This window comes from Rhinatrema bivittatum, chromosome 4, assembly GCF_901001135.1.
Source record: "Rhinatrema bivittatum chromosome 4, aRhiBiv1.1, whole genome shotgun sequence".
Classification (NCBI taxonomy): domain Eukaryota; kingdom Metazoa; phylum Chordata; class Amphibia; order Gymnophiona; family Rhinatrematidae; genus Rhinatrema; species Rhinatrema bivittatum.
In genome coordinates, this window is record NC_042618.1 from 345074109 (window position 1) to 345096743 (window position 22635).

The 22635-nt window shown below is 42.6% G+C and overlaps 1 protein-coding gene across 1 annotated transcript in view; it reads left to right on the forward strand.

Annotated features, from left to right (window-relative positions):
• Window positions 1-22635, forward strand: part of LOC115090938 (acyl-CoA synthetase family member 2, mitochondrial-like) — a 115790-nt gene that overhangs the window by 37803 nt on the left and 55352 nt on the right. The window contains exons 8-9 of the mRNA XM_029600629.1: window positions 121-269; window positions 3213-3304. Coding sequence (XP_029456489.1) covers window positions 121-269; window positions 3213-3304 — 241 coding nt within the window. The remainder of the gene's footprint in view (window positions 1-120; window positions 270-3212; window positions 3305-22635) is intronic.

Consider the following 22635-nt stretch of genomic DNA (forward strand, 5'->3'; position numbering starts at 1 on the left):
CACTGGTTGGGGAGTGAAGTTCTGTGTAGTACCTGTGGGTTTCCAGACACCACTTGTGTTGAGATTGGAGACTGTCCACTGACCTCACTGCTCTCTCTTTGTCCCTCTGGATTGCTGCAGACTATCCGGAGTGCCATGCCTGCACCCCTCTACCACTGCCTCGGATCTGTTGGGGGCACTATGGTGATGTTAATTCATGGTAGCCTCCTCGTCTTTCCATCTCCTAGCTTCGAAGGCAAAGCAACATTGGAGGCTGTGGCCCAGGAAAAGTGAGCAAATTTTTCTTTCTGAAACTTACTAAATGCACAAATCGCAGAAAGCGGTCCATTTAAATTTGTGTTGTGTTTTGTTTTTTTTAAGCCTTGCTCCTCTTCTCAAACTATCACCTCCCACTCACACATCAATTCCTCCCATAGCTTCCAATTCATTCATCAGAAGAAAACAGAATCATCATTTTTGAGGTAAAGATGCCCTCTATTCCCTCATACACAGCCCAGATTGTCACATGGTCAATTGTAAAGTTGAGCGGAGAGCTGAGATATGGCCCAGTACCATCCCTTCCTCAAGAATATCCTTGAAATGTTGAGATATTCAGCAGTTTGGAGTTGGAGTTGCTTTGGAGTTCTGCGGTTGTCATTCAGAGAGTTTTCTGGGTGCAGCTGTCATCACTTCATAACAATTCATGTGGGCTTAGCAGTGAAAGCCATCAACCTTTCTTAAGATGTAGAAAGGGGCATTTTGCTCCTTTCATAAAGGTTCTTCCACATTGTAACCTCAGAAAGAGCTTTATAAAACAGAGGGCATGGCCATAATAAAAGGCACACACTTCTTTTTCCATTTTCTTTTTATGTGAAGGTTGTACGGACCTGTTATCCCCAAGGTCAAATGCAGGAAACCGTTAATTATCTGCCATTGTAGTACTATTTATGACTCTCAGAAGCTTCCAGATAAATACTGCTCCTTCCAACGCTTACTCCAGTTCCAAAAAGGAAGCTGAGCTGGGAACTTGCAACAATAAATAAGCAACTTTTATTTAGCAATTTAAGGAATCTGGTAGCCTAGGAGCTCACACTAGCTATAGCTGGACGGTGCTATTGATCTTTCCATTATTAGATTATTGTAACTGTTTGTTCATTGGTTTGCTAATATCTCTGTTAGGGCCTTAAAGATAATTCAGAGCTCTGCTGCCCAAATCTTGACTGGAGTTAGCTCGTATATATACATTATACTTATCCTTCAATCTTTACATGGGTTACAGGTTTATTGGTGTGTTAGGTACAAATTAGCCTGTATGAAAAAAAATGGTTTTGAATAATCCTGGAAATTTGTGGCCTAACCCCTACTCATTTATCAGCCTTCATATTCCCTACTCTCAGCTAATAAGGGTTTTCTCGAAACTCCCTCTTTGAAATTTGCTCACCTTGTAGAAACGAGGGAGCAAGCTTTTTCAGGGGCAGGACGACTGCTGTGCAACTCAGTCCCAGAGGAAATTAGACTTATGACTGACAAAGCCAGATCTAAAATATCTCTGAAGACACATAGGTTTAAGGAAGCTTTTGATATAGTGCATTTCAAATCTGTTTAACTCTGAACTGTTGTGTCACAACTTATCAGGCTAACTATAGAAACGTTAGTCTACCTGAGCAATGGTTTAGTTTTATTGTCTATATATTGGTTTGCTGTATATCCCGCTTCAGACATTGTAGAAGCGGGATATACATTTAAAAAAAAATAAAAACAATGATGTGGAAACGCCACCTAGCATTTCTTAACAAAGGGAGAATACAGTTAATTGTGTCAAATATTGTATCAGAGCCTAGTGGTTGGCGGATGTGTGCAGTCTTGGAATAAAAAAGAATTTATGCACCTTTTTTATTTCTGTCATATACATACATAGAAATGACAGCCGAAGAAGACCAACAGGCCCATCCAGTCTGCCCAGCAAGCTCTCACACTTATTTTCCCACACTTTTCTGTTACCCTGACCGCTGAGTTCAGGGCCCTTATTGGTAACTTTTTGATTCCAATTTCCTTCCACCCCCACCATTGATGCAGAGAGCAGTGTTGGAGCTGCATCAAAGTGAAGTATAAGGATTAATGTTTGAGGGTAGTAACCTTCGTAACGAGAAGTTACCCCAATGTTTGTATACTCATACTGCTCAGATCAATGCCTTGTTAGATGTTGTCTGGATGTAAATCCTCTTTTCCCTATTCTCCTCCTGCTGCTGAAGCAGAGAGCCACGCTGGATATGCATTCAAGGTGAAGTACCAGGCTTGATTGGTTTAGGGTAGTAACCGCCTCAACAAGCAAGCTACTCCCATGTTTATTTGTTTAACCAGACTGTGCAATTCAGTTCGTGTTGGTTGTCTGAATGTAAATCCTATTTCTTCATTTCCCCTTGCCGTTGAAACAGTGAGCTGCACTGGATATGCATTCAAAGTGAAGTATCCGGTTTAATTGGTTTGGGGTAGTAACCTCTGCTACAGCACGCTACTCTCATGTTTATTTGTTTAACCAGACTGTGCAATTCAGTCCGTGTTGGTTGTTGTCTGAATGTAAATCCTATTTCTTCACCCCCCCCTGCCGTTGAAACAGCGAGCTGCTCTGGATATGCATTCAAAGTGAAGTATCAGGCTTAATTGATTAGGGGTAGTAACCGCCACAATAAGCAAGCTACTCCCACGCTTATTTGTTTACCCAGACTGTGCACTTCAGTTCTTGTTGGTTGTTGTCTTAATGTAAATCCTCTTATCTTCATTCCCCCCTGCCATTGAAGCAGAGATGGTCTGCCTTGTTGGCCATGGTCCCGTCCACACATTAGATGTATCTGTGCTATGCTTGCGCGAGATCGCAGCAAGGACCAGTACTCAGATTTGTAACAATGGATGTGGTGGAGTAGAGGGAAGCTTTCAGAAGCTCACACTGTTGACATTTTACCATTGATTGAAATGGGAATGAGGATGGGGGGGGGGGGGGAGCATGCCCCCGATTCTGTCCTTTCTGAGCTGCCAACTGACTTGGCTAATCCCGTGTTTTAGTTTCTGGTGCTCCTGCGTCAACGCTGGAGGTTCCTCTTTCATTTCCTCTATTCCCTTGTCTTGAGTGCCCCAGCGATGGGAAGCTGCTCTTTTTCTGTCATGTCAGGCCCTTGCTTGACGGGCACTGATTTTTTTTTGTTTGTTTGTTTCTTCTCCCTTATTCTCCACCACAGATGCACCTTTTTGTATGGCACTCCGACTATGTACATTGACATGCTTGAGCAGCCCAGCTTCTCCAGCTATGACCTCTCTTCTCTCCGAGCAGGTAAGTCGATTCCTGCTGAGAGCTCTGCGCCTGGGATGGGGAAGAGGGTCCTTGGGCAGCAGTTCTCAGATGCGTCTGCAAATGGATTCTTTCTGTAACCATCGCAAAGGAAGAAGTCGCTAACATTAACGCAGTATTTTAAGAAAAGTATTGTCAATGTGTCCATCAAGAAGAGTATTGTGAGAGCTCCCTGCCTAGCATGTGGCGCTGATGCTTGTTGCATTCTGTGAGTGCTGCCGTTATTTCATTTTATTAGAGGCTGGATTGGTGTCTACTGGGTGCTGACTGGTTGCAGCCGTTCTGTTGATGAAGGCACTAGGTAATGGTGAAAAGGACTGGTCATGGTTTGGCCCTCATTATCTGTGTGACTTTAAGTCGTTTTAATTTCCCCTGCTTCAGTATATCTACTCCAACTGGAAATTATTTGAATCGGAATTATTATTATTTGCAAATCTGGCACTTCTGCAGTAACGATACACTCACTGCCTGCTTAACTGGGCCACTCCTGCTAATTAGTTTTCATAGTATTAATAGTGAAAGGCTGGTTTTATTTTCCCACACTCTCTCCTGTGATTATATGATAAAGACATCCATGTTTTTTTGGCACAGATTTAATCCCCAGCGGGTATGTCTTTAGTCACTAGAAGAGGTTGTTCACAAAACGTTTTTTATGCAGACACGGAATGGGACAAAGAACTTCGTAAATTGAGCTCTGAGTAGGATGATTGCGCAGCCTGGCCTATTTTTATGACACACATTATGTAAATTCCCTCTAATTCAGACACATGTGCCAGGCCTGGAGTTACAATCTGCCTGCTAGCACTTAAACTTCCAGTGCTGTGACCCAGCGCTAGTCATTTGTTCTGTTCAATAAGTGATTTTAAGTGAACGCTTTTCCTCTGGCACAACAAACCATAGGTGTGTGAAATCCGATCATGTCAGTATTATAGGATCTGATATAAGGTAGGTACCCAGGGACAGAGGGTACAGCCAGTGCACATCATTGGACACAGTGTAAAGAGCTGCAGCAGGGATTCTAGGACAGACATCTGGAATTGCTGCTCTATCAGCTACATCACTATAGTCTATGTGAATTCCCTTCTTTCTGATACATACATTTGTGTGGTAGCCATGTTTGTCCACTTGAAAGCACATACATAAAGGTGTTATCAGGTTATAGTCCAATCAAAAGGTAACTTCATAGTAATTTCTTGACTAGCTTTCAAGACCAAAAATTCTTTTCTTCAGGTCAGAATTCAAATGAGCAAAAGATGACACTACCAGAAAATATAAAGTAGTGTGGCTGCCATAAGTGAATTATAAAAACATTCCAGTGATAGGGGGAAGGGGTGAGTGGGGGTTTGAAGGGTAGTCAGAAAGTGACAGTATAATTTTATGGCTCATAATATGATAAGAAGCCTAGGTCTTTACTGAGTCCATTTTTTGTTAGTTCCCTAAGAGGTCCATATTTGTACATACTCTGTAAAGCAAATTAGTTGTCAAAATGCACTAAATATCAGGGCTATGGGGAGGAGAAGGGAGAGAAAGAGAGAGAGAGAACATTTAGCATAATACCTGCACACTAGATAGGTATTTATATCTCTATGGGAGGCCCACCTAGTAACTCGAGGTGAGGTTTAGGTATTAGTGTAGGGGTTAGGGGCCATTTTGACATTCAAAGTGAGACGTACGAACAGAACAGTGCTCTCTTGAAGATTTGATGACCTTCGGAGTGAGGAAACTCACCCAAAGATGAGATTTGTGCAATGTTCTCTCAACCTAGCTTGATGGACTCTCTAGCTAGGTTGAGAGAACATTGCACAAATCTCATCTTTGGGTGAGTTTCCTCACTCCGAAGGTCATCAAATCTTCACAAAAGAGCACTGTTCTGTTCGTACATCTCACTTTGAATGTCAAAGTGGCCCCTAACCCCTACACTAATACCTAAACCTCACCTCGAGTTGCTAGGTGGGCATCCCATAGAGATATAAATACCTATCTAGTGTGAGCACATTATGGCTAAGCTAGTCTCTCTCTCTCTCTCTCTCTCTCACATACAGCCTCACAAAATTGTGAAGCCACTCTGTCACAAATCACACCCCAAACTCCTCCCTTATGGTGTTTTCACATGCATTAAAGGGGCTTAACGCATGCAAAAACACCTTATAGCAATTTGATAAATGACTCTGTATGCCTGCTAACTCAGCTCCTCCCAGTTATGCTCCTAACTTGCCGGCTAGAATTTAGCCAGATAAGTACCCAAATATTAATTTGGCTGACTAACTTCTGAGTTAGACCAACTATATCAAAAAAGTCACCACTAAATTCAGCGATCTAACAAGTGAATCAACAAAAATCAAGAGAAAAAACTATCACTGATGAGAATATTAAATTCTGAAAAATAATTCTATGTTTATCTGTATTTTTGAAAAATGTTTTTACCACCTACACTTAGTGGAAATAATATTTTAACAATCTCGTCACTGGGTTCTAATAATATATATTAATGGAGTAGGAGGGAGGTTTCATATACCGTGTAGGTGTCCCCGCACCACTACTTAGTGGTTATAATCATCAACCACCCTCCTCCTCCATGATAATATTTTTTAAGAAACTTTTATATATTTGTGTACTCAGGTCCCACTGACCTCAGACTCTTCCGTGGCTTGATGATCAATGTGTTTACTTATAATATAAACATTTGTTTAAAGCTGCAAGGTTGAAAGTCAATTTTTAAAGAGGGTATAAATCCGACTTCCTGAATGTGTTGGTGAATAGTATCCAACCTCTAATGATCCTGACACGAACCGTCCATGTTTCAGACGTGGGTCTTTCCTCAGGGGAATATATTAATGATGGATAAACCAACCTTGTGGGTTCCCAACCTCTTCACTCGATAAAACCTCTGATGATTCTGATATGTTGCCTCGTGATGGTCTTACTCTGTCAAGAGCCTCCGGTCTTACTCTTGACAGAGTAAGACCATCACGAGGAACCCTAAGTGCACTAAGGCCTAGCTTCTGATTACATGCTTCGTCAGAGTAGTCAGACTCAGACTACGTAATTCCATTACACCTCTGTAGATAATAAGAAGCTCAGAGTAAGATAGCCACTCCTGAAAGAATCTTCTTGAGCACCCTAATGAGGTTTTACTGTACAGTCACTGAAATGCAAAGCAAGGAAAAATATTAACCAGTAAAAATATTAACCAGTAAACCTGGACGGGACCCACACGAGCAAAGTGGTTTTTGTCTGCAGTGACCAGGCAAGTATCAAGTCTGCAGGGACGCACTGCAAAGTTCAGGAGAAAGTTAGAACTGAGCTCCATGAGAATCACTTACAGTAATTACATGTCTAATGGCATGAGCTGCAATACTTACTGACCGCCCAGCTCTGCAAATCATTTGGAATAAAATATGTCAAGAGTTTTATTTCGAATAAAATAGCATGCCTGGCTGTATTTATGTTTGCAAGCAATGTGCAATGCAGAACTTGCCCTTGAGGATTTTGGTCCTTGCTAGATACCTCTCCTGGGGATTTTAGCAGTCAGTATATGAGTTCTCCAGGGTACGTGTTGCTGTATGGTGTTTGACATATTTTTTCTATTTATCCTTTGCTGCGCTCACAGCTTTGGGGATTGCGAAGGCTTCTTCTGTGGCAATGTGTGTCCTCAGGCAGCCAGGAAGAAGCCAAGGTCTCAGCTGATAGTACAGGTTGCTAAGCTCCTGTGGAATTGGGTTTCATAAAATTCCCTAAGCTAATTTGCCACGAGTTGCCATCTTAGCAGGCGTGTGATTTATAAATTGACTCTCCATTGAATGCTTTTGAGATAATACCCACATATTCGCCTGTAGCAGTGATGAATCATTGAACAGTTGGATCTGGATTTCCTTCTCCAAAATGAGAATCCTACCTTTTTGATGATACTTGCTGCTGTTTAAGCAATTGCATTTTTTTTAAAGTTTTCTCTCGTTTATCAAGTAACTTCTAAGCATCCTTCTCATCCTTGTATTGATCTAACTGAATCTAGGAGTCTTATCTCTTCAGGTATTTTTAATTCCACTTAATTCCTTTTTCTCAAACTCCCTCTCCTTCCCCTTCCTTATGTCCAAAACTCTATGGCAAAGTTGATGTGTATCTGGGGATTGCATTAATTCCAGGAGGAGTTTTGTGTGGAAGGTTTTTTGTTTGTTTGCTTGTTTTTTGCAGTGATGACTCTTTTACAGTGCAAAGCTTTCTGTCGGACACCATTCAAGCTGGGAATTAGAAAAGAAAAGTTAATTTGCTGGTTTGTTCATGAACCCGATCTAGGTAGATTTTTATTTGCATTTTGTTTTAATACTATAATAACTTCTTCTATTATGGGAAGAGCAGAGACTTCATAGGACAACTTCTTTCCATGACATTTCAGTGTGGTGTGTACTCTAGGGGCCTGATATTCACCGCCTCTTAGCCACTTAAATTAGGACATAGCCAGTTAAGTGGTACTGTTTGAATATCTGGGTGTTCTCAGCGACTGCCACTTAGCCGACTAACTTTTTATCTGGCTAAAACGTTAGCTGGCTAAGTGAAGAGCAGGATGGGAGTATTCCATGGTGAAGCCACTTGTCTGTTTAACTTAGCCAGATAAACATTGATATTCAGCATTATCTGGCTTATCCCTAGATGCTCTAAGCCACGATGCTTTCTAGCAGGAGGGGGGGGGGGGGTCGCACGCGATAGTGGGGCCCCTCCCCTGAAAACGCATCGTGGCTGTAGTGGCCAAACACCGAGGCGCAAAAGAACGTGGTGAGCAGCCCCTTAATGCGATGGTGGTTCCAACCTCCCAGGTATGCCATTGCCTTAAAGGGCCGCTGGGCCCCCCCCCCCAAAAAAAAGATGCAGCAGTCAGAGAGGTTGAGCGGGGGTCAGTGCTGACCCCTGTCTCAACTCGGGGCCGCTGGTCAAAGCAGCCCCGACTCCCCCAAAATGTGAAAATGTTTAAAAAAGAACCGCACAGCAAAAGCCCCAGCCCCCTTCCCCAAAATCAGAATAAAATGTGGCCCCCAGGCCCCGATACCACTACCCCCCCCCCCCCACCCCCAAAGTACCAACATTAAAACTCTCCAAACATCTCTGAAGTAGCACACATCAACCCCCCGGCCCCCCTGAAGCCACGCAATTCAACCCCTCCCCAAACAAGTGCAGCACCCCCCACCCCCGACCCCTCCAGAACCCCCCGTAACGTGAACTGGGTCCCACGTCAGGACCAGGTGCACTCTCACAGTCATTTTCCAAAATGGTGCCGATCTGACTTTGCCCCAGCTACGTGACTGGGTTAAGGTCTGGGGATCAGACCCAGGCAGAATCCAGTCCCCGGACCTTACCCACTCACATGGCTGGGGCAAGTTCAAGTCGGCACCATTTTATAAAATGGCACCAGCCCTGATGCGGGATCCAATTTAAGGTACGAAGGAGTTCTGGAGGGGGGTCAGGGGTGGGAGGAGGCTGTGGAGAGGAGGTGCAGGGTCTTTGCACTTCTTTTTTTGGAGGGGCGAGGGGTTTGAATTATGTGACTTTGGGGGGTGGGGGATGAGCGGGTTGAGGTGTGTTACTTTGGGGGGGGGGGGGAGACGGGGGATTGATTGTGTGACTTCAGAGGGGCCAGGAGTGGGGGTTGAGATCCGTTACGCTGGGGGAGTGGGGGGATTGATTGTGTTATTTCGGGGGGTTTAATTTTGGTACTTCGGAGGGGGGAGGATAGTGGTATTGGGATCTGGAGCCACATTTTATTGAGTGCTTTGGGGAATTGGGGGGGGGGGGGGAGAGCTGAGGCCATCTCCATGTGCTTTTCTTTTTTTAACTTTTAAATATCTTGAGGGTGTCAGGGCTGCCTCGACTGGTGGTCCCGGTCAGCTCTGATCCCTGCTCAACCTCCCTATTTAGTTGCAACTTTAAAAAAAAAAAAGTCTGCCGCTTTATATGTGCAGCGAGAACCTTGGGACCTGCGTTAGAGTCCCGGGCCCCCCGCCGCACATCTAACACATTTCAAATAGGTGTAGATATTTTATCGTGGCTGACCATTTCTTGGTTGGCCATGATAAAATATTTTCATAAAATTGACTAGTAATGACCTTCTTTGCATGCATTTGCATTATTCATACATGCAAATCGTATGTAAAGAAAGTCATTGTAATAGGGGAGGGTATCTGGGCAGGGAGATGCAAATATTGCATATTTTGTGCGATACCGCCGCGATATACACAATATAATGCGTGCTAGAGCCTTAACATGGCTTGATGAATCACCCGATTAGTTAGCTGGATAGGTGTAGGACTGCAGATTGTCTGTCCTAAAGTTAGCCAGATAAATTTATCCAGCTAACTATAAGACAGCAGAGTATATTCATCAGCAAGGTCACAGTGCTGAATATCTTGACCAAATTAGCCAGAAACGTTTATCTGGCTAACTTGCGCAGTCGTATAGCAGCTGAATATTGTCCCCTAGGTGTCCAGTGATTTTACTATGGACCATAAACTGAATTTCAAAAAGAATTTTTGTGTTTGTTACAGATGTGATATTAATAAAAAATAGGGGGGGGGGGGGGGTCACGTGATGTGGTGAGCCTGGGAGGACTTGCGTCTCAGAGCTCCAGGTGCCACCCCTCCTAATCGCCTGCAATCTAATCTTAAAAGTGTCCAGAAATGCTGAAAACTCAAACCTAGGTGTGAATATGTATATCAATAGAGAAGCTTATGCAAAAATTGCCTGGAATTGTGCCCATTAAGGAGGCAAAACAAGGATAAAGACAAATTGGGTGTGGGAGAAGGGAAGATGGCCGTCGCAACGGGAAATGCATCGGGGTCAGGCCTCCCTAAAGAAATGAATGCTGAGGTAATAAAGGCAGTCGTGTCTGCTTTAAATGATGAGTTATCCTTCATCTCTGAACAGATAGCGAACTTAAAGTCAGCCATTACAGAGTTTGGCTCACGAATAAATCACATGGAGGGGAGGGTTGCTAGTGTAGAAGATGAAACGCTAGGGCATGAAAACAGCCTTGTTAAGTTAGAGAAACAGCTTAAGAAACAGGAAGGAAAGCTGGATGATTCTGAAAACCACTCCCGCAGAAACAATATAAGAATAGTTGGCTTACCAGAGGAGACTGCTGAAGCTAACCTGGCGAGTGTTCTAGAGAAGTGATTCACGGAGGCCTTAAATATGCCAGCGCTATGCAGGGCTATAAAAATTGAGAGAGCGCACCATCTGCGAAGTAAACGGGAAGGAGAAGCCAGGCCATGTATAACACTGGCTAAAGTATTGAACTTTGCCCACAAGCAAGCAGTGCTTCAGAAATATGGCAAAGTGAAAGAGTTAAAATATCAGGATACCTTCATAAGGCTGTTTCAAGATTACTCCCTTAGTGTGTCAACGAAAAGATGGGAATTCAATCCTTTGTGTGCAACCCTTGAGCAATGACAAATTAAATTTGCATTACAGTATCCTACGTGGTTCAGAATATGGCATGAAGGCAAATTCAATTGTTTGATGAGGCCGAAAGAGTGCGGAGCTTTTAAATCTGACTAGTGAGACCAGGAGCATGGAGACAGTCATGACCATAACTTGAATTATGTTTATATGGGCTAGTGACGGTCTGTGCTTGACTGGACATACAAGTACAAGAAACAGTGAGCTCCAATTTCAACCTAAGAGGGAGCGGGGAGAAAGGAACTCTCTCGCTCTAAGTTTAGCACAAAGGACTGCATATAGGTCATACCTGAGATGATCTTTTGTAAGATTGTAATTGATCTTAACCTATAGGAAGGAATTAAAGAGGGCGATTTGGACTTAATTTCCTAACGCAAAACAGGGGGAAAAGAAAGAAGAAAAGAGGAAAGGGAAAAGGACAGAGAGAAGATAAGAAAGAAATACGCTGCTACTGCAAAGGTCGTGCCAGTGACGGCCCTGAACAGGAAGACTGCATTTAAGGGACAGGCCACTCAGGCTTTAGCCACAGAATGATTGTTATCTCAAACCCATTTTTCAAAGGTGGTGTCTGCTAAAATTGATCCCTCCATGATATCTGATCATTCTTTGATATGGATGGATTTCAGTATCACTACTGATGGGAAGGAAGAATACATGTAGAGGTTTCCTAGTTATTTAGCAGATGATATAGAATTTCAAGATTTTTACAGAAAAAATGGGAGAATTATGAACTTAATAACAGTCAACATGAAGGTTTTCCAACATTATATTGGGAAGCCAGCAAAACAGTTCTTAGAGGTGACATGGAAGAACAAGTCCATGAACAAAAATATATTACAATAAGAAGAGGTAAGGTATCTCAAACGGAAATTAATTAAGCAGCTTAGTAAAAAGACTGTCAGAATATACAACTGTGCTTGAGAGCCTAAACTCCTTCTTCATGTGAGGGCACACAAAATGCTGCAACATGCAGAGCATAATTTTTTTTCATTTCAGTTACAAATCTGGAAAGTTATTAGCTAGTGCAGTCAAATCCTGGAAGGGGAAAACATATATTGAAAATATGAGATCAAAGTAAGGCGATATGGTGGGAGTGAGGAAATCTCTGAAATATTTAAATATTTTTATGAATCCTTCTACTCAGAGAACAGGAAAGGGGGAGAAATAGAGGAAGAGTCCTTTTTTAGGGATTTTAATTTTACCAAAATTAAGTCCAGAACAGCTGGAATACATAAATAGATCCATTGAAGACAAGTAATTAAGACGGGGAAATCACACATAGCCCCCGGCCCAGATCCTGGGCCCTCAGATAACAAAGGTTCAGAAGATGTTTTTTGAGTATGGCTTGCAAAGGGGCTCCTTTCCAACGGGATTTTATCAAAGTTTATATCACTGTATTAGCTAAAGCAGGAAAGGACCCTTTACATCCAGCCTCTTTTAAATCAATTTCCCTATTAAACTGCGACTTGAAAATATTATCTAAGGTCCTCAGGGATAGATTGGGCAATATTATCCCCACTGTTATTTCAGGTAGCCTTGTAGGCTTTGTTAAGGATAGAGTGGCTGGGCCCCATTTCATAAAATTGACACTGGCTATTAAAGTTTGTAGAGAAAAGAACCTACCTGCCATGACCATTTGATTTGATGCAGAGAAGGCCTTTGACAGGGTCTCCTGGCCATATATGTTTTCGGCCTTACGAAGATTTGGATTTGAAAAGGATATATTGAAGTACATCACACTTCTCTACAGTGCACCCTCATCTAACATGGTAGCAAATGGATGTAAATCTTCAGATGTCTACATTGGCAGGAGAGTATGGCAGGAATGCCCTTTATCTCCTTTATTGTACATATTGTCTATAGAACCTTTAAACAAAATCAAAAAACATGGATGCCTCTATTCTGGGATTTCAGTTGGGAGATCAAATGTTCAAAATTGCAGCTTTTGCAGATGACATTCTGGTCTTTCTGACAAATCCTAAGATGTCACTCGATACAATTTTCCATATACACAAATGCTTTGGAGAGTTTGCAGGTCTCAAAATCAACCAAGATAAATTAGAAATGTTAGATGTTGGAGGTGGGACATCTTTTCCTTTTAAAATGGGTGACAACAGATTTAAAGTATTTAGGTATTAGAATACCAGCAGAGAGAGGAGATATTTATGAAGCAAATGTGAAATTATTGCTGAAAAAAATGGGAGAAAATTTAAGGGTGTGGAAACCTTTACCCCTCTCTCTAATGGAGCGTATCCAGCTAGTGAAGATGATGGTAGTATCCAGATGGTTATATGTATTACAGATGCTCCGGATCTGGCTCTCCAAAAAAAGATGTCAGAAGTATCAACAGTTGTTTAAGGAATTTTATATGGAATGGCAAAAAGACAAGATTACCTCTAGCAACTTTAGTATGTCCTATTCAACAAGGGTGATTAAATTGGCCCAATATGCAACTATATAATTTGGCTTGCATGCTCCGATATTTGAAGGATTTTTTAAATTTGAAACCAGTAAGTTTACTCCCCTTACTTTTCTGTCATCTTGGGCATACCCCTTTTCTTGGAATGCGTTGCTGCAAGTGGAAGAAAGGGAAGAACCATTAAACCCCAGAGGGCACTTGTTGTTAGATTCAGGACGGAAAGATTCTTAAGAAACCATTAAACATATCGCCCTTAGGGAGTCACGTGATGTGGTGGGCTCGGTGAGACGCAGGAACACCGAGCTCCAGCCACCTTCTTTACATTTGATTAGATTTTACCTTTGTTAGGCGCTTTCCTGAAGGCTTGCACTTACTACCCGACTCTCCCTCTGCTGCCTACATTGCACAAATGACAAAAGTGAAATAATGGCCTCAAAAACAGTAAAATAAAATGGGGAGAAAATCAAGCAGCTGGACCCCAAGATGGCTGCCGCATCGTCTGAGATGCCCGACGCCACAGGAGAGGTATCCCTGGAAGACAAAATATCACAGGCTGTTATAGCGGCCCTAGAAGACTGGCTCCACCAAATTTCAGAACAGATCGCAGAGGTGAGAGCAGCCACGGTGGGAGGTATTTGATAATCTCTGGAGAATTAATGGGCCTCAAAGTAATTTTGCTTTCAGTGTACGCTCCCAATACTTATGACCATGGATTTTTTTAAAAGTTGCTCTCGTTAATATCACAGTTCAGAGACTATCCTATTATTATGGGAGGTGATTTAAATTGTATTATTGACTCTGCTTTAGATAGACAACCACCCCGGGGGGGGGGGGGGGATTTCATCCCTTAAGTGATAATAAAGGCCCCTGCTTTTTATGTAAACATCTCCAACTATTGGACATTTGGAGGGTACTGCATCCCGGGGAATGAGAATTTACACATTTGGCCCAAGCTCACCCAACTAGATCTAGAATAGATTACCTATTGATATCGGAGGAATTATTCTCTCATTTCTCAACGGCCTCCATAGAGGATTTACTCATTTCAGATCAATGCCCGGTATTGACATCCCTGTCTATGGGAGAATCACAAATTGGTAAACAGTGGAGAATGCCTCTTAGTCTATACTCAGATCCTGACTTTCCAGCCTTTTTGCAAACTAAGTGGAAGGAATACTGTGAGTTTAATGGGCAGCTCATATACCAGCCGTTACTGTTCTGGGAAGCAGCAAAGGCTGTTCTTAGGCAAATGTAAGAAGTTTACTGCCTTATTTCAGTTCAGTAATAAGGCAGAGTATATGTTAGCTCGGTTACTGAAAAGTCAGGATCCCAAATTTATCTGTGCTAAAAGATGAACATGGAATGGTAAAAACTACTTCTTCCGATATCACAAAGATATTCTCTAAATATTATCAAGATTTATATGCTGCAGAAAATTCGGACCCAGATTTAATAACTAAGTTTCTTGACCATATACACACTTGTAGTTTATCAGAAGATATACTTGCTAAACTAGGACCTATCCCCAGTAGAAAACCTTGAGGCCATCAAATCATTGCCTTCATTGAAGGCACCTGGCCCGGATGGGTTTGATGCTCTCTTTTATAAATCTCTGTCACAGGATATTCCAGATACTTTAAGTTTGGTTTATGAGGCTATGTGTGCACAAGGATCTATGCCTTCCAAGGTGAGGGCGGCCAATATCATGGTATTGCCTAAACCAGGTAGAGACCCCCCTGCTTCCCTCCTCATGTCGACCCATTTCCCTTCTAAATTTGGACATAAAAATGTATGCAAAAGTCCTAGCGAATCATTTTAAGGATTTAATGCTTTTGACTATTTCTAGTGACCAAGTGGGATTTGTCCAAGGTAGACGATCCACTCTTAATATACATAAGGTTCTGGCAACTTTGGAAAGGTGTAAACAAGGCGCAATCAAAGACCCACTTTTGATGAGCTGTGATGCGGAAAAGGCCTTTGACAGGGTGGCCTGGCCTTTCTTATGGATGGTTCTACAAAAATATGGATTCAAGGGCAAGATATACCAATATATTACCTTACTTTATATTACCTTACTTTATATTACCTTACTTTATCCAACACTGCTGCCCGGGTTTTGGTTAATGGTCTACTATTAGATGTTTTTCCTCTCTGCGGAGGCACCCGACAGGGGTGTCCTCTATCAACTCTATTGTTTGTTCTAACGGTAAAACCCCTGGTTACTGTAATAAGATCTGGTCCTGATGTCACGGAGATTGAAGTGGGCTCAATATAATATAAAACGCTTCTTTTTGCAGATGAAATCCTGTTGTTACTCTCACATGCAAGGAAAACGTTTCCAGCAGCGCTGCAAATCTTCGCTGCTTATCAAGTGATATCGGGATTCAAGCTAAATTTAGATAAAACTGAAGCCTTAGATCTTACTGGAACACTAAAACAGGCTTGGGTAGGCTTTCCAGTTAAATGGGTGGAAGGCATTATTAAATATTTGGGGATTTATATTCAGAAAGACCCCGGCAGATGGTAATGTATCAATATCCCCACCCCCCCCCCCCCCCCCCCCCCCCCGCTAATAGAAAAGCTGAAGCAAAAGTTGATTGGCTGGCACTCTCTTACCTTGTCACTACAGGGCAGGGTGGTGGTGATAAAAATGATTATAGCCACGAAAATGCTATATCTATTGCAAATGCTTCTGGGGATTTTGTGAATGAGGGAGCAACAAGGTTTAAAGAAAATGATAGGTTCATTCTTATGGCAAGGGAAAAGAGCTCGGTTGGCATACTCTGATGGCCCCAAAAGCACAAGGAGGTTTAAATCTTCCTGATTTCAAATTATATTCTTGGGCTGCCAATTTATGTTACTTAAGGGATTGAATACATACCACCTCTGAATATATGGATGCGAATTTGATAAGCGCCCTCTGTATCCCTTTGGACCCCAAATTTGTCCTTCACTCTTCTAAGCGGGATTTGTTAGAGACCATCTAAGATCTGGGTTAGTTACTATCATGCTCAGGACCTGTGGCCAATTGCATAAGCTTTTACATTTGCTCACGCATGTTTCCTCTCAATACCCCTTATGGAGCAACCCGAAATTCCCATTACATGGGATACCTTCCAGTCTTACTTTTTCAGTATCAGCGCATTGGTTATTGAAAGACTTTTTAGACCCTGTTTCGGGTAAACTTCTTACATTTGCCTAAGCCCAGGAATTATTGGGTATTCCACTGACTTATTTTTTGCTCTATGCACAGCTTAGGGCTCTTTATCAGCAACTCACGAAGGCGGTTGAGGGTGCCATTGAAAACCTCCAATTTACTCTTCTACAAAAAATATTTGAGATTAACCAGGGTTCTCTCTCCCACCTGATAATTTTCTACCAAAGTATCACTACATATACAGTATTAGAGAACCTGGTTACCAAATGGATATTGTGGAGGAGTTGGATGTGCAAATTCTGTGTGAATGCTACCTCTCAATCTGTAAGATTACCAGTAATGTGAACTTGAGGGAAATGCAGATGAAGGTTTTTCATAGAGTTGTGTGCTCTCCTACTCGTGCCTACAAGATGGGCCTTATAACCTCCAGTGCTTGTATAAAATGGGGAGAACCGCATGCTTCTCTTGTACATTGTCTTTGGTCATGTTCTCAGGTTCAAGCCTTTTGGGAAGCAGTGCGTGACAGATTTCAGTATATTTGAATATAAATATTCAGTGGTCCTGTTCATTCTGGGGCAGATTTTCAAAGCCCTACACGCCGGGCCTATTTTATAAAGGTCCAGTGATGTGCATGAAGCCCGTCCCGGGGCTTTGAAAAAGGGGCATGGCGGGGCAGTCCAGGGATGGGGGCGGGGCCAGAGGCCTGCGGCACAGTGGCCATTTGCTGCCGTGTCGGAGGATCACGTGCTGGCAGGCTGCCGGCGCATGCAACTTGCACCTGCCCGGAAGCAGGCGCAAAAGGTACAATAAAGGTCGGGGGGGGGGGGTTTAGAATAGGGCTAGGGGGTGGGAAGGTTAGGGGAAGGGGTAGGAAGGATAGAGTAGGGGGAGGGAACAGATGAAGGCCGCGGGCATCGGCACGCAAGATGCATTAGTATGCACCCCCTTGCGCGCGCCAATCTCCGATTTTATAACATGCGTGCACCTGCATTCACATGGACACCCGCGCGTAGCTTTTAAAATTTACCCCTCTGTGTTCTAAATAATGACGCTGGAGACGAATGCTTAAATAATGATAATGTTTTATTTTTCTCCAAGGCTTGCTTGATTGCTAAAAAATGTCTCTTGCTTAATTGGTTAAAACCCCAGCTCCCCACTCAGGATATATGGAGAACTCTCTTCTCGGATATCTTCCATATGGAATATGGTTCTATGTTTCATCGTTTTTCTTCCAGGATAAAAAGTTTTCCTTAAAGACATTTGGTATAGGTTGTACAAATCTTTGCCGAGAACCTTTCACAAATTGATTTCCCTGGAAACCAAACAATGACCTTGTGTGGTATTGTGTGGGCTTATTTTCCAGATACAGAGGTTATGGTCATGCAGCGTCAGGGAGGGTGGGATGAGTATTGAAAAATTGGGTAGGAGTGCTGTTCAGCCCAGTGTAGTTTCTTAGGACAGCTCTGTATTTATGGTTCTGTTGTCTGTGCAGTACTTCTAATAAAGAAATATTGGGGAAATTTCTGTCTGGAATAGACAGGGAAAGGGTTATGCAGTATACTTCAGGTTCTTATGAAAGATGGAAAAGCAGGTCTGCAGCTTCCAGGAATTACAACACTGTTTATTTTTTTGCCGCATAGAGATTTTTATGCATTATCTTCAGCTATGTCATTGTGTCTTGGAAATAGCGAGAAAGTACACAGGGTTTGGGAAAATGGAGTGCCTAGAGGATATTTTACTTGACAAAGGAAAGAACAGTTAAGTGATACATGTGCAGCTTTTAACAAAGCAGCACGAAATGTTAAGAAGGATGACGTATTTATAAAATGTGTAGAAAAATGGAACCACTCTCAGGAGTTTGAATTGAATATGATGGATGTAAAGAAATGTTTTCTTAAAATCAATCTAAGCACAGAGAACGTGTTACTTAGGGAAACACAATTTAAATTTCTCTATCAAATGTATGTCTCTCAGTCAAGAGCCGCCCCTTTAGTAAAGTTCCGGCATTTACACGCCTTCCGGGGCTTTATGCGCGTCGCCGGGCCTTTTGAAAATAGGCCTGGCGCGCGTAAGACGATTTATGCACGTAGAGCTTTTAAAATCCGGCCCATAGTTTGTAGTGTCATCGTGGCATGACTGTATTTACTGCTGCTCCTAGATGATCCTGTATGTGTGTGCGGTTCAAGAGCCAGAGTGATTCCAAAGCAGTTACGGAGGGTGTGTTTTCCCTACGTAGTTCTATCTGATTTAGTTTTTTTTAGTGGTAGGTATTGATCTTTCTCAGCCCCTGCTCAGACCCACCTCTAGAGCATCTCCTCATTTCTGTGGTGAGCTCGCCCATCCTTGGGAGATTTGGCCTTTGCTATGCTTACTTTTTGCGGTTTGCAGATGCTCTTTTCAGTGTCTGGTCTGGTCTTTTTATTTTTTGTCAGATACGTGTATTGGTATGTCATTTATATAATTCAACAAGCAACTTTGCTTAATATAACATTATGATATCCTAATAGACATTCTGCATCCACAAATTTAGTAATGTGCCTCAACCCCTTTGTAGTTTTCTCTGCCTCACCCCAATCAATGCTCCTCTCCTTGCAGCTAGTCACATATTTTGTTTTATAACTTTACTTCTAATAACAGGGAAGGCCTGGTCTTCTGACAGCAAAGATCCTTATGGCCTAGGCATGGCCTCTGCACCATATTGTCCTGCCTTTCCCTGTGTGCATATAACTGAATACCAACTCTTCTGAAGGGTCCTTGTCCTGACCTGGGGAATGTGACAGAGTGCTGGAACTCACTTAATGAATGTTTGTACATGATATCACCTTAATTAGAAGGAGAGGAACCTACCCTTAAGATCCTAAGGGGGTCATTTATCAAAATGCGCTAAGGCGTTTTCGCATGCGTTAAGGGCTTATCGCATGCGAAAAGCCTCATTAATGCATGCGATAGGCCCTTACCGCATGCGAAAATGTCTTTAACGCATGCGATAGCACCATATCGTATGGTGCGATGCAAATTTGAAAAAGAGGAGGAGTGGGCATGCCAGTGTGTGAAATGCTATGAATAGTGTTAAGCTGTGTGATAGCTTGTGTTACTGGGCAGTAATGTTTTATTACATGTTGCAATGTCTCCTGAAAGGCCTCTTTGAGAGAGAGAGAGAGAGAGAGAGAGAGAGAGAGAGAGAGAGAGAGACTGACAGACTAACTATAGTATCCTCTCCCTAGATAGGTATTTGTATCCCTATGGTATGCCCACCTAGTAACTCGAGGTGAGGGTTAGGTATTGGTGTAGGGGGTTAGAGGCCACTTTGACATTCAATGTGAGATGTACGAACAGAACAGTGGTCTCTTGTGAAGATCTGAGGACCGACGTAGAGAGGAAACTCACTCCAAGATGAGATTTGGCGAATGTTCTCTCCACCTAGCTTGATGTTACCCAGGTAGAGAGTCCATCAAGCTAGGTTGAGAGAACATTGCACAAATCTCATCTTGGAGTGCGTTTCCTCTCTCCGTCGGTCCTCAGATCTTCAGAAGAGACCACTGTTCTATTCGTACGTCTCACATTGAATGTCAAAGTGGCCCCTAACCCCCTACACCAATTCCTAACCCTCACCTTGAGTTACTAGGTGGGCCTACCATAGGGATACAAATACCTGTCTAGGGAGAGGATACAATGGCTAGGTTCTCTCTCTCTCTCTCTCTCTCTCTCTCTCTCTCTCTCTCTCTCTCTCTCTCTCTCTCATATCCTCCAGTAGTTGAATGCAGGAAATACATCAGGTCTGGCACTTATCACAAAGTCTGAAAAGGTTATCACAATTTGTGTTAACTTAGCTCTTCACATAGGCAAATTGTGATAAACTGTATATTAGCATAAACCATGCCCCTTTTGCTATCGCATGCGATACTTATCGCATTTTGATAAATCCAGGCCTTTATTTGGTGCTATATAAGATGCTATTTAAAGAGTAAGATTAGAAACAAAGGTTTTCTGTTGATAAGCAAGCTGAATTAGTCATGATCAGTAGGCGACATAATCTGTTGGCACTGAATAGACTCATTTCTCATAGCTAGTAGAGCTTTGAGCTCTTCTGTGCGTGTGCAGGAGTTCCCATACATACGTTGCTTCAAGAGCCTCCTCAGTCTGCTTTTGTCCAAGCACAGCACAGATATGTGCTCAGTCTTTCCAGATCAGAATTCTTTAAAATTTCTATTTATTTTTCATTATTTTCTTCAGTTTTCGTAACTTTTAATTTCCTTGCTTCACTACAGCACCCATAACAGCACTTTTCAGTGCTATAAAAACTTTTCTAAAAAACCAAATGACTTTTGCCTCTTCAAAATGGATGAAGAACTGCATCCTTGGTAAAGTGAAGTCCCTCACGGATTCTTATTCCTTCTCGCTCCGAATGTGCTTATGAACAAGTTTCCCATGTTCTAAACATCAGGGCGCCTCACATAGAGGAACTGCACAAGTCTCTCAGGAACTGCAGTAGATCCCATTCCCGCAGTGCATCATTGTCTGTCTCACAAGGATATGAGTTGAACACGAGCTCCTCAAGAACTTACCCATTACCCTGAATTGAAGCTATGGGGTTGAGTGCTTACAATGACCCTGCACTGAGCCAGATCCTGCATTAAAGAAATGTAAGTCAGCATCAGCACTGTCAGTGCAAGGTGTCTCTGCGTGCATAGCGCACCAATGGAGATGCATGGTGCATTGATGGATGCACATGGCACACCAATGTACAAACTCTATGCACAGCACATTGAAGGATGCACACAGCGCACCAATGGACATCCACGGTGCACAGATAATTGCGCTCAATGCGATACAATGCACTGCATGATGCACGGTGCACAGGAAGCATCGATTTGGCACAGGAAACGTGGAGACTCTCGATGCACCAAAGCACTGGGAGCAGCTGTAAGTGGACCAGCTGCAGAAGGGCTTATCTTATCTACACCTTTCAATTATCACAGCCCTCAATTCTTTGTAAGTTGATAGAAGAGGGTTTCTGATTAGAGACTCCAACTCCAGTTTGCTTCCTACTGTTGCATTCCTTAAAAAGAACAAAACCTGAAACCACCTATTGAAGTACAGGAACCTATTCTTGTCCTTAGAGAGGGTGATCCACCACCTATGCCAGGCAGAGAATGCTTCAGATGCTCCAACATTCTGCAGGTCTAGTGAGAAATGTCCTTGCCACATCATTTAAAGAGGCAGAAAGAATAATCCAATGCTCCTCTTCAGCATTTATGCAGCAAACCTGCAGACTGAAGTCCCATTGTTACCCATCAAGGTGAACACGACCTCAGAACTCTTGATATTGGCTTTTGATCGTCTCACTCAATGGCAGTGGAGTCAAGCTGTTTAGAGGTGGTTGACTAGGGCTTTTCCCCTGTGAGGCACCCGCATTGCTCACCAGTTCTCCTTCATCATCAATAAAGTCCTGGGTTAGTACACCCTCACTTTCAGGAGAAGGTTCTACAGATCATCTTATTATTTCTGGATATGCCTGAAATCGCATATTCACCTGATTTTTCACGCACATTTACATGCTTAGAATTGAGTTCTGCATGTGTAAATACACTTTACTTGCATTAAGTGACTTTTTAAGAATTACCACAAGGTATGCTATTGAATTATCCATATGTTTTGATTGCATTAAATGCCCTTAAAGCAGGTATATGGCTTTTGAAAATTGCTATGATTCATGTGTTGCGTTTACATGTGTGACTCCTTTGAAATTTCACCTAGTAGCATCGAACATCCCCTGCTTTGGATCCCACCAGATACTGGACACCCCATCAGAGCCATTGGCTCTCCCCATCTACAACATTCTAAAGTGTTTCCAGATGAAAAAGTGGAAACACCTATCTCTGACATTCTATAGCTACAAACCTCAATCTCCAGTGCAGGGTCCAAAATCTCTGAGTGATCCAAATGTGTCCACCCCGAATAAGGCTGCTTGTCATTCTTAGCAAGGAAATTTTCCAAAGCTCTATGCTCACTGCCTGTATTTCTACACATCAGTTCTGGATGGCACAATATCCTCATGACTATAGTAAAAATCTGAAGATTTTTCTGCAATCTGCGTAAGAAGGGTCTTATTGCCCACAACCCATTTTTGAAGGCAGAAGAGTGTATTCATCATCTTCTCCATTCTATCTATAAACGTTTCAACTCTTTTTCACACATCAGCTTCAGCGTATACGTAACTCACAGCGAATAGCATCCAAGATGATGTCCACAAGAAGTCACCGGACATACCTAGTCTCTGACAAATTAAGA